This window comes from Chanodichthys erythropterus, chromosome 19 (genome assembly GCF_024489055.1).
Source record: "Chanodichthys erythropterus isolate Z2021 chromosome 19, ASM2448905v1, whole genome shotgun sequence".
Classification (NCBI taxonomy): domain Eukaryota; kingdom Metazoa; phylum Chordata; class Actinopteri; order Cypriniformes; family Xenocyprididae; genus Chanodichthys; species Chanodichthys erythropterus.
The window spans coordinates 16,844,256-16,856,983 of record NC_090239.1 but is presented as its reverse complement, the minus strand read 5'-3'; the positions used below and the strand labels follow the sequence as shown (position 1 = coordinate 16,856,983).

General features: G+C 37.2%; 1 protein-coding gene across 6 annotated transcripts in view; it reads right to left on the bottom strand.

The window, feature by feature from the left end:
• The window catches only part of mpp7a (MAGUK p55 scaffold protein 7a), a 142,714-nt gene that overhangs the window by 54,683 nt on the left and 75,303 nt on the right, over window positions 1–12,728 (bottom strand). For all 6 annotated transcript variants that reach the window (XM_067368618.1, XM_067368617.1, XM_067368616.1 and 3 more), the window contains one exon: window positions 7,915–8,046. In XM_067368618.1, the coding sequence (XP_067224719.1) occupies window positions 7,915–8,046 (132 nt within the window). The remainder of the gene's footprint in view (window positions 1–7,914; window positions 8,047–12,728) is intronic.

The following is a 12,728-nucleotide window of genomic DNA, read 5'->3' as shown; positions in this document are numbered from 1 at the left end:
CAGAGACAGAGCGAGTGTTTGACACAAAGTCACTTAAAATGGCGTGAAAACATAAACAACGATACACACACTCTTCAAGTCACTGCTCAAATGAACATAAATTACCGAGAACCACATGGCTGTGTTTGCTGCAGATTTGGCAGTGGAGAAAGCTGGGGAGGAAAAGACAGCAAAAAGAGCAACAGCGAGGTCATTAAAACACAATTAGCCACAATTATCACTGCTGATTTATGCCACCTGTGAGTAAACCAGTAGGCAGAAGATACGCGTTAAACGGGGTTATTAAACTTCCAATTATAAACACACACATAAACACATAGTGAGACTCAAAACAAACATTAAGTTTGTGATGTTCCACTCCTTCTATATAGACTGTTTTACTAACCCTTCAAAGACCTGCTCAGTAAACACTCAAAATGTTGCTTTAACCCTGCTGCATTATAGTTCTGTCATTAACAGGTATTATGTTGAAAAAGGAAAATTGGGTCTCATTAAGGTAATAAGGCTGAGGAATGCCAGCATTTGTGCTGAAAACAGGACAGGCCTGAAATGCATAGAAAGAAATAAAAATGACAGGAAGGTAAATGGGAATGTGTGGAGGTAAAGGGGGAATGAGCGGAAGAGGGAAGTTGAGGCCTGGGATAAAACGCTGGATACCATCTTAAATGTCTCCTGCAGTATGACCCTGAAAGCTAGACATGGTCATTTTATATCCTATGAGAAAACACACTCCTGAGCAGGTTTCCAGCATCAAGTGATTTTTCCGTCCAGACTGAAACCAAAATACTGCACTAAAAACTGCAGCTAATCACAACCAACTTCATTGGACTATAATAATAAAATTCATCAGTGGGCAGGGCTACTGAGCGCAACAACTCAGCTATTCTTGCTTGATTTTGTGATCGCTGGCCCTTAGGCCCAAATCTTGGATGGTTATTCATAAGTATCAAAGACTTAAATGTGTGTGTATGTGTGTATGTGTGTGTATGTGTGTGTATGTGTGTGTATGTGTGTGTATGTGTGTGTATGTGTGTGTATGTGTGTATGTGTGTGTGTGTGTGCTTTTGTTTATATTACATTGTGGGGACCAAATGTCCCCATGATGTAATATAAACCTGAGTTCACCTACATCGTGGGGACCAGCCAGCGGTCCCCACAATGTAAATGGGTTTATAAATCATATAGAATGAGTTTTTGTGAAAAAGTAAAAGTTTGCACAGTTTCCTGTGAGGGTTAGGTTTAGGGGTAGGGGCAGGGTAGGGGGATAGAATGTACAGTTTGTTCAGTGTAAAATGCATTGAAGTCTATGGAAAGTCCCCACAATTCACAAAAACAAACATGTGTGTGTGTGTGTGTGTGTGTGTGTGTGTGTGTGTGTGTGTGTGTGTGTGTGTGTGTGTGTGTGTGTGTGTGTGTGTGTGTGTGTGTGTGTGTGTGTGTGTGTGTGTATGTATGTATGTATGTATGTATGTATGTGTGTGTGTGTGTGTGTGTGTGTGTGTTCACACACCAAATCGTCCATAGGCTGCCTTTTACTGTAAGTGTTGCCTGTGTTCACTGTAATTACCCCACTAAGGAAACATCACTTTCAGAAGTCAGATCTTGTTCCTTCACCTACATGAGGAAATGCCTTCTCAAGACAAGCAGACCTCACTGCACAAAGAGCACAGTGTGCGCTCAAGCACCTCCTGTAAGAGGATATAGACAGAAACATGGACACTTGGGAAAATCAGAGCACACTATGCAGAGGAAGGAATGAAAGATTAGAAGAACAGCAAAAGGTAAGGAGACAGGTCTTAACCCTACACTTACGACCTACACTTAAACCTACATAACGACCAATGACAAAGTTCCTAATAAATCTGCATTTAAAATGTGTGTTTTTTTTAATAATACGTATATAACATGTGTTTAATTTACTGATAAATAAATAAACACTGAACACAAAAAAAAAAGGCTGAAGATTACAGAACGGAAAATTTGCCTGGCCAATTTTTCAGTCTATCACTGATCTCAGGTAACGTAGGAGATGAGTGACACATTTGCTCTCAGGTCAACATAACCCTCTGATGGTGCATGTCAGTCTCTGTCCTCAATGTCTCACTGGAGAGAACTTTCTCTTCCACTCTGAACCATCAGGGCCATGATGCATTTCTCCTGTGTACACAGATGTATCTCAAAAGTGTTAACATGTGTGCTCCCATCTCTCACCCTAATCTAATTTGTGCCTCCATTATTTCTAGAAAGTGACATTACCTTAGTGCTCAGTTCTTCACTGCTAACCCAAACAGATGACCTTATAATCTTCTGTTTGCTTCAAAAGAAAAGGAAGAACAGATAAAAAAAACTTCAGAAGCAAGAGCTAAATTCAGATTAAGGTAGAAATAGATACCATACATATATTTGGTAATTTGTCTTGCTGTATAAATCCCAACCCCCCACATTATTTTATTTACAGTTCCCATACCAAACATAAACCCTGCTGATATCAAGAATCACTATTTTGAAATATTCAACAACTAAACAGATGTCAAAATATACAAAATCATTTCTAATAAAGGCACTTGAGAGGAAACATTAATGAAGCATTGTGTCAACCAATGAGAGATCACAGAGGAAATGAGAACAATGTGAACTTTTATAGTACAGAATGTCTGCTGGCTGCGCTTGTGTTCCAAGGCTCAACATGACAAATCTAAGCACTGACATTCAAAAATATTTTTTTTCCAAAGTAGCAAGTCTTGTTTTGGCTGCGCAATCTTTGAGTTTTGGTCGTTTACCATTGTATGGATTTCACTGCCACGGACAGTCAATAGCAATACGCCAAAAGAAACAAGTGTTCTAGAACATTCTGCATGCTTCATTGACAATGTCCTGGGGTCCTGAAACTATGCAAGGAGAATCACACAAGCTTCAGTCATATGCCTTACAAAACCTGAACTCCACAAAACACTGACCAGCCTTCCACTGGAAATGAACTGAAGGAAAATCTAAGAAGTTAAGAAGTTCGTGAGAACTTTCCTAAGAAAAAAAAAAGATTGTATGGCAATTCTTGTGGATGACTTGCTGATCATCTCAATGAAAAAAGGTCATCTAATTTCTGCTGCTGTAATTAAAAGATTACTTCACTTTAAAGGGGTCATATAATGCCACTTTTACAAGATGTAAAATAAGTATGTGATGCCCCCAGAGTGTGTATGTGAAGTTTCATATTGTAGCATGTATAACATTTTATAGCATGTTAAATTTGTCACTTTTTGAGGGTGAGCAAAAACACTCAGTTTTTGTGTGTCCCTTTAAATGCAAATGAGCTGCTGCTCCCAAGAAGAGGGTGGAGTTTCAAGAGCTTGTGTTAGCAGCTCCAATTACCTCACGAAGACTCACTGAAAAATGTCAAAAACTGTTTAGCCTTTTATGTTCAAACCAGAGTCGGACAATGATGGAGAGACTCAAGAAGAAGTGACAACATGTAGAATGCAACAGGACATTCCTGAATGTTTAGTTGATGAATTTATGTAGCTGACGTGGAGTTAACTATCTTAAAGTCATTGATTAGCATATTCTATCATGATAATCTATAAATCTCTCATGTGGGAACTGTTGTAAGATTCTACAGAGCCACAGAATATATGCTGCATGAAGATACAGGTATAGTTTAGTTTAATTACAGTTACACCATGTCATGTTGTCATCTTGCTTTTATGACATGCTATTGCATTTGTGTCACGTACTGTATTGCAGTATTGTTGCATGTTCTCTGGGGCAGGGTTTATGTAAATTATAGGGTTAGTGATGTCACTAACCTGGGAAGAAGCTTGTTGTAGTCCCTACCAGCCATTTGTTGTAGTCCTTAAACAGAGAATTCTTTAAAAGAAAATATCTTGCTTTGAACTTTGAGCATCTTAACTTTGCAGATGTTGTTTATGCTCTAACAGCAACATTATACACTAACTAAAGTTAAAAAAGTGAAATCATAATCAACCACCCCTTTAAAATGAAAATTACCCCAAATTCTCACACTCAAGCCATCCTAGGTGTATATGACTTTCTTCTTTCTGATGAACACAGTCAGAGTTATATTAATAAACATCCTGACCCTTTATAAAAGGCAGTGAACGGGACCAGCGAGTATGAGTATGAAGTATTGAAAATTTTTATTAAGATTTTAAAAGTAGCAAGAGGAAGTTATCATTTTGAAAAAGGTGAGGGGGCAGATTAATATAACCCTCAGGATGAGTGACACAGAGATTAAAGAAGACTACTACATCACAAAACAAAATGTATAGTTTGGGATCAAAGATTTTGTTGGGCATGCTCCAACTTAAATGTGCAATAAGCACCTAGATGTGGAGATGCTCGCCAACCAACACAAGTCATGAGATGAAATGAGTGCACACACAATCTACAGCCAAATCATCTTGTTGGCAAATGTCTGTTCTGTCTACTATCCTCCTATTACTCAGTCTGAAAATCTGGATATAACATACACACTTTATCCATCCAACAAACACACACCCATACACACTCTTTCACCTTCCTATAGACCTTTCAGTAACCTTATCCAAAACAACACATTCTTTCAATAAAATCCACCACTGAGCTCACTTTTGCTGCTGCCATGTACGCTGATCCAAGCCCAATTATTTCAGCATCCTGCCATTGCTGCTAATAAATCAGCAGGTTAAAGTTACCAAACAGAGGATTTGGGTCCCACCCCCCCAAAGTCCAAGGACTTGAACCCAACCACCCCCCTTCCACTCTCTTCTCATTACTCCCCTCACTAAAATACTGCATGATGTCATGGTCTGAAAAATGATAGCAATTAATCAGAGCTACCGAATCCTACCCATTCAACTAATCACAATTATACAAACAGATGAATCATCATCTGAGGCAAAAGCCTGCTAACTACCACACGCCAGAGAAAAAAAAAGGGGCAAATTAAAGTTAAACTTTGCAGTCCTTTTGTCATAATGAATGCATTTGCTGTCTGAAACTGATATATAAAATTTCAGGTTCAAATCAAAAACAATTGCATATAGAAATTCATAGTGCAAAGACCTTTTGTCTGAAAAACAGGTTTTTCTACATATAAAATGTAAACTGAGATTGTTCTGAGGGCAGCCAGCATCTAAAATTGCTAAGGACTTGGGCCACAGGTCAGACTATGTTTATTTAGAGGAAAGAAGAGATTTATTTTGCATTTCATTTCACTTAGGAGAAAATGACATGCATTCACTGCACAATTTCACTATAAGATCGAATGCTGATGTACAGCTGTTAAATATAAATTCTGGAACACACTTAAACACCCAATTTCAGGATTTATAAAACAAATAATTCTGTAGGGCCATAAGTAATGTATTATTGTGTTAACAATTGAACTAAACATAAGGTGCATTTATTGCCCATTATCTATCACACAAAATGAATGTACTGATGTTTCTGAAAGAAGTCTCTTATGCTCAGAAAATCTGCATTTATTTAATAAAATACAGAAAACTGATATATTTTGAAAATTAGTCAATTTAAAATAACAGTCTCCATTTTAATTATTTTTTAAATTGTAATTTATTCCTTTGACGGCAAAGTTAAATTTTCAGTTTCCATTACTCCAGTCTTTAGTGCCACATGATCCGTCAGAAACCGTTCTAATATGCTGATTTAGTGCTTTGAAAGTAATAAGACATATTCTTAACTTTCTGTGTTGAAAACAGATGTGCTGCTTAAAAATCATGATGGATTTTTTCAGAATTCTTTGATAAAGTTCAAAAGAGCAGCATTTATTTTAGAGGTTTGCTACCTCGGACCCGAGCCTAACGGGTCCGGCCAAACTTGCGGGTTTCGGGTCAGGTTCGAGTTAATGTTTCATGAATATCTTCGGGTTTGGGTTGGGTTTGTAACTAAGAGAAACTACATGTAGTTGTGTTGTGGCTGAAAGAGCGCACGAGAGCAGAAGCACATTTATAGCCTATCATTTTAACAGAACTTTTTTGCGCATGTGCTCCCGCTCTCGTGCACACTTTTGGTCACAACACAGCAGATGGCACTCAAACCTTTAGCTATGAGTGCGATAAGGCAAACAATTACTGAGGGAAATTAGTGCCAAATGATGCAGGAAAAACTGCCAAATTCTACCAAATAATAGGGAATATATATGTCATGCAGTCACAGTCACTCCTCAACATGTTTGCTGGATAACAGGTGAGCCAGGAGATGGCACAAAATTATAGGCTACACAAACTTATAAAATTACTACGCAATAATGTGTGTTAAGTGTAAACTGAGCACGGCGCAAATCAAATAGCCGCGCTGCCATCTCTATGTGTCTTTTAGAAAGCTTTGTCATGTATACTATCAATAAAATACTGCATTATAAACATTTTCTATTTGATATGTGTATTTAAATGTTTTAAACCTTGAGAGGTGATATGATAAATGATACATGAATGAGTGAAAACTATGAATGAAATGAGCACAGCGCTTTCGTAAATCAAATAGCTGCATTTCTCTCGCATCTCTCAGAAATCAGCTTTATAGCAGTAAGCTGCTATAAACTGAAACATTACACCATACACATTTTTTACTATTTGACATATGTATTTAAATGTTTAAAACATTGTACAATTACGGTCTTGTTGTTTCAACCAATACATAACTCAGCGGTTACGTGCAGTGTAGGTCGAGGTCATACAAAGCTGATGTGGTAGCAAGAATACAGGTAGGCCTACATCTCTATACAGAGTCAGATTTCGGGTTCGGATCGGGTTCAGGCTTACACTTTAACAGTACCGGTTGGGTTCGGGTCGGGTCAAACGATCTTGGGTACGGGCCGGGCTCGGGCTTCAGTTTAAAGTCCATGCAGACCTCTAATTTATTTGAAATCAAAAAGTATTGTAACATTATAAAAGTTATTATCATCAATTTTGAACAATTTAATGCATCCTTGCAAAAAAGTAGTATTCATTTCTTTCCAAAAAATAAAAAGATACTTTTTGACCCCAAACTTTTGAATGGTAGTGTATATATTCTGAATACAACAAGCAATTACAATGTGACCATGCAGTCTATTTAGATGCACTCAAATACTATTTAGCCTTCACGTGTCACACTTCAGTATAAACTGGGTATAAAATTAGACAAGGTCTGTCAGACAGGCAGACAGACAGTACCTTAGACTAAGGATTTAGAAAGTCAACATCAGTCCAGTTAGGCTATAGTACCACCTTCAATAAATTATCTCCCCACTAGCACTTTTGTCCAGTATACTTATGTAGTAAAAGAAATCAAATACATTGTAAAACCACCCCACAACTGCTCAGCTAAATACAAGAAGATCTAATGTGTCATTCTGGGATTCTCAAAACCCAAAAATGCAAACAGATGTCAGTGCTCATTCATTGTCACTTTCATGTACAGTACAGCCTTAAGCCAAACAGGTTTGGGTAACTGATGACAATACAACTAAACAGAGGTCCTGATTCTGACAACTCACTGAGAAATTAGATGAAATGGAAGAGCAAACGCTGGACAGAAATCTGGCTTAGACAGAGCTGTGAACGACACGTAAGGGAAGGTCGAACAGACGCATACATCTACACACCGCAAGAGAGACCACTGGACACAGAGCTGGTGATAGGGCCTGTAAGGTAATGTGGAATGTGGCCTGTGTCATGTTTAGGCAGAGGATGTGTGGTCACTCAGGAACTAGAGGATAAGGGTGAACAGTGAGTGTGAGCCAAACACATCACTAACACTATCACGCGAATGTGCATGTATTTATGTGCTTCATGTTCATAAGAGTGTTTTCCACTACGTGTGCTTGAATTATGGCAGCCCACATGTGTCTGGCTTTGTCAGTATGTGGAAATTTACATGTGTTTGTAAGTGTGTGAGAGAAGGAAGTTCTCTCACCAAAGGCTCTTTATTCTTGACCAGTCGAATGATCTTGACAGAGTCTTCTTCATCATCAATGTCATCTGGCAAAGGAGGAAGTTCTGGATCGTAACTCTTCCTGGCCACAGTATCATGAACGGACAACAAACTCTGCAACAAGAAAGAGTTGTACATATAAAATCCACAAAAATGCACACAAACAGTAAGACAAACAGTAGTCACTTGACTGATTTTGTGTAGCTACTCGTTTTGGCTAATCATTCCAGCCTTGATACTCCAAGCATCTGCTTGAATCCTATAGTATAAATCATGGAGCTTTAGAGGTCTGCTTTAGATTACTACCTCCTACTGACAAATAAAGCTGCTTTTGAATTGATTACCATCACTATTTCACTACAACCCTCTTTGGCAGTGTTGTTTGTTATAGCATCGCCAGTAGGGAAAAAGAAAGAAAAAAAAAAAAAGAAGAAGAGAACTGAATCAAAACCAAGACCAATCATACTGTCATCTTTCATTTGATTAGATTATTACGAGTATTACGAGTATCCTGCTGGGAATACGGCAGCATTGCTGTGAGTTTCAAAGGAGCAAGGACACTTTACAGCAGATGGATGGACATAAGGCAATGAAGTTCTCAGCCATTTCAGATATTTCACACCTCGGCTCTCAGAGAACGAGCTATAGCTAAAGAATGACGGCATTCAGAGATTCATTACCGAACTGCTTTAACGATGCTGTCAAATACAGCTGCAGTTTTTTTCTTTCTTTTGCTCCTTTTCTCCCTCGCATTTCCAACATAAAACCATCTTCCAGTTATGTGCCAGAGATAAAAAATGAGAGGGAAGAAAAAAAAAACTCAAAAAAAAAAAAAAAAAAAAAGAGAAGAGAAGAGACAAGACAGAGAGGAGAAGAAAAGTGTCTGTTTTATGACATGGGATCAAGCTCCAGAACAACACTCAACATGTGGCTAAAGCAGAACAGATGGGAGAGCGAGTGAGAGTGGTGGAAACAAACAGAGAAGGAGAGGCATGAGTCTAGGAAGTGAGTCAATTTCATCAGTCCAGGGTTATTACTGAAAATTAGATGCAATTATCTGATAATTAATAGATTTTTTTCTTGAACACTTTAGTCCTCAAACATAATTAAATGCAGGTAAAAAATAAAGTGGAATCTGGATCAACACAATCAATCTACACCACCACTGCTGAATCTGATCATATTTACATAAATAAATGGCAAGTAAACATACTGTATTTCTTTTAAGATCTTCTCAAATGATGCACGGAAAAACAATGTGAAATGTGATCCGATTCCTTGACAAATAACTCTTATGAGTCGATTCACTAGAAAATGACTCTTATTAAAGGATTACTTCACTTTCAAATAAACATTTCCTGATAATTTACTCACCCCCATGTTATCCAAGATGTTTATGTCTTTCTTTCTTCAGTTGAAAAGAAATTAAGGTTTTTGATGAAAACATTCCAGGATTTTTCTCCATAGTGGACTTCAATGGAGCCCAAACGGTTGAAGGTCAAAATTACAGCTTCAGTGCAGCTTCAAAACATTCTACACGATCCCTGACGAGGAATAAGGGTCTTATCTAGAGAAACCATCGCTCAATTTCTAAAAATTTTTTTTTCATTTTTATAAATTTTAACTATAAATGCTCATCTTGATCTAGCTCTCTTCGAGCAGTGTAGATGCTGCTAAGTGTATTACAGCTCTCCACAGGTTAAAGTTTGAATTAATTGTTATATACTTGCACTAGCATATTGTATATGACAATTTAGTTCAAACTTTGATCTGTGGAGGGCAGTAATACACTTAGAAGCATCTACACTGCTGGAAATTTAAATGTTTTTTCCTGTGAAAAAAAAGTCTTAATGCCTTAAAATATCTTTAACATAACTCTACACCCTTGCCTCATTTAATATACACGGATCTATGAAAATGATAATTTACCCCCGACTTGCACGAGCTCAGAGAAGATCCACTCGGTCAACTTGCTAAGGTAAATGCTGCACAATGGTATCGCTTTTTACAACGTTGGACACATAACGGTAATTAATATGTTAGTGTTTTGCTTGACTATGTTATCAAACTAAAAATGTGTTGCTAATGTTACACAAACCATGTTCCCGTTCCTGAGTCAGACAGCTGCCTTCTGACAATCAATATCCTTAGAAATGCTTTATCAACTCAGAACATCAGTAGAGAAAGGCATATAGTTCATCATAACATCGTAATATGCATCATAAACCCAGCCATATTGCTAAATTCACCCGATTTTTCATATCAACAGAAAAATATACTGGGATAACCTTCTTTTGAGACTCCCTTGTGCGGTCAGTTAATGATATGCTAAAGTCCGCCAGCACGTTGATATGATTTGTTACAAGGTAGCTTGTGACGTCAGAAACACCAGTTTTAAAGAGAAAATACTCAGCAATGGTGCTGACTTATGAATTTGCACATGGTTTGTATTAATGCATATTAAAAACACCAGATAGATATTTGAATAATATTAAAAACTTGATTTTCACCACAGGGGGACATTAAGCAAACTGAAATGGAAGATTTTTAAATTGTAACTTAGTTGCCATTCCTTCCATTCATCCAGATGACCAGATCAATTCTTTAACCAAATTTAAAAAAAGCTTTTACACCAGATAGTGTTACACTTAGACTAGAATAAAATATCACAGTATAAATATTGTTAAAGCATCAAAGCATTAACCATCTGCAACCACATTTTTTCCCTATTACTCTTTCTTTGTCTTCTTCTCTGAGGGTAAAATCGATGTGGCGTTGTGTTTTGGTTTTTGGGAGTTTTCCTAAAACATGGTGAGGCCAAGGAAAGCATCAAGTTGCCATGCCGACCCCAAGCCACACATTAAAAAAAACACAAAAAGAACATGCTTTTAATCTTTGAAAACACTAATAATTAATAACACAGATCATTTTGAGATTGGCTGAAGGTTACAATTATCAATCTTGTAAAAATGACCTGTTTTAGTTCGTAGAGGTTTACACAAATTGGTATAGAATCTGCAATTTATCAGTTATTGGTCATAACATGAAAATAATTATCAGCATCAGTCTTGGCTGGAACTTTAATATCAGCACACCTTAGTAACTTCATTAATGACATTGAGAAGCTGCACTCAAATCAAATTTCATGTCAATGTAGTCCCTATCAAGTAATTCAGAGCATTTCTACATGATGAGTAGTGAAAACAATGAATCAAACCATACTTTTGGGAACATTGCAAAAAATCCCCCCAATTCCCCTATGCCATGAAATATCAAAATGCATGTCCCTAAAAAAAAACATAGGATTGGCATTCTTTAAAACTCTGAAAAAGGACTGAATACTGAAATCTGACTTTACTATCCATTCATGGAAAGGATTACTTCAGGAAAATTCTAACATTTCTCTGCCTAACATTTGATTAGTCCAGTCTAAAACATTGTCTTCACATTTCCCTGATGAGTGAAATTGTGTGGCAGAATAATAGCTCCACTCTGTTGCCACAGAGTCTGTCTACTTTCCACCAACCCAGTCTAAATTCACTATTCTGCCATGCACAACACACTCCAACACATATAGGTATAAAGGGTGTTTTGTGGAGCTAAACTCTCTCCTGAGGTTGGAAAAACTGGGGTCAACATCAGGCCAGGTGGCAAAAGAGTGAATTGAGGGTCAAAAGCAGTAACTCATTTCTTCATGTACTCTTGCAATGTGTGTATGTGTGTGCGCATGTTAATTAGTTATAGTGGGCCTCCTACAATAACAAATTGCTGAACTTGTTCAAATAAAGTCTGGGAAATGTAACTGGGCATGCAGCTCTCATTAGGAAAGAGTTTGTCATCTGAACAGTCATTATTCAACCTGCTGAACTAACTACCCATACACACGCCTGCACAAAATCTACATACACAAGCGCAAGAGAAAAGGGCAAAGCAATACACTTCTATCTATTTTCCTACACAAACGTGAGCCACTCATCTCTTCTTTCTCGCTCCTTTCTCACTCAGACCAGAGCAGCTCTTTCTTTCCCCAACACACGGGTTGCCGTAATTGCCGCTTTCATCAATGTCAATATAAGTCAGTAAGCGGGTCTAATATGAGTAAAATGTGTTTTTTCATGTGTGAATCATAAAGGAGGGAGGAGGAAGGAGATCATTTAATAGGTTCTGATTTATGTCTGGTCACAGGGAATGGATCATTTCAACACTAATTGAGAGTGATACAGTTACTATCGTACAGAGACGCCATTCTAGTCCCCAGAAGCCATCTGCTAGCGCTTTACACAGCACCAACAAACACTGGGTTAAAGGCATATGGGAAAGAAAAAGAGACTAAGGAAGAGAGGAACGTAGACTATAGGAATAGAAGGACAGAGAGTATTATGATGATATAGCGACACTACAGATTAAAGGTGAGATGAACAACAATTCCACTCTTTAAGAATTTATATATTTATATTTTATATATTTATAAATATTTAGCAAAAAATACATCAAACTGATTAAGTGTGTCAATAAAAACGTTTATAATGTTACAATAGATTTCTATTTCAAATAAATGCTGTTCTTTTAATTTTTTTATTCAAAGGTTCATGGTTTCCACAAAAATAATAAGCAGTAATTGTTTTTAACAAAGGTAACCAAATCGGTACATTAGAATGATTTCTGAAGGATCATGTGACACTGAAGCCTGGAGTAATTAATGGCTGATTAAAAAAAAAATAAAAAAAAAAAATCCTGTATTATTGTATTTTTGATCAAATAAATGCAGCCTTGGCAAGCACAAGAGACTTCTTTCA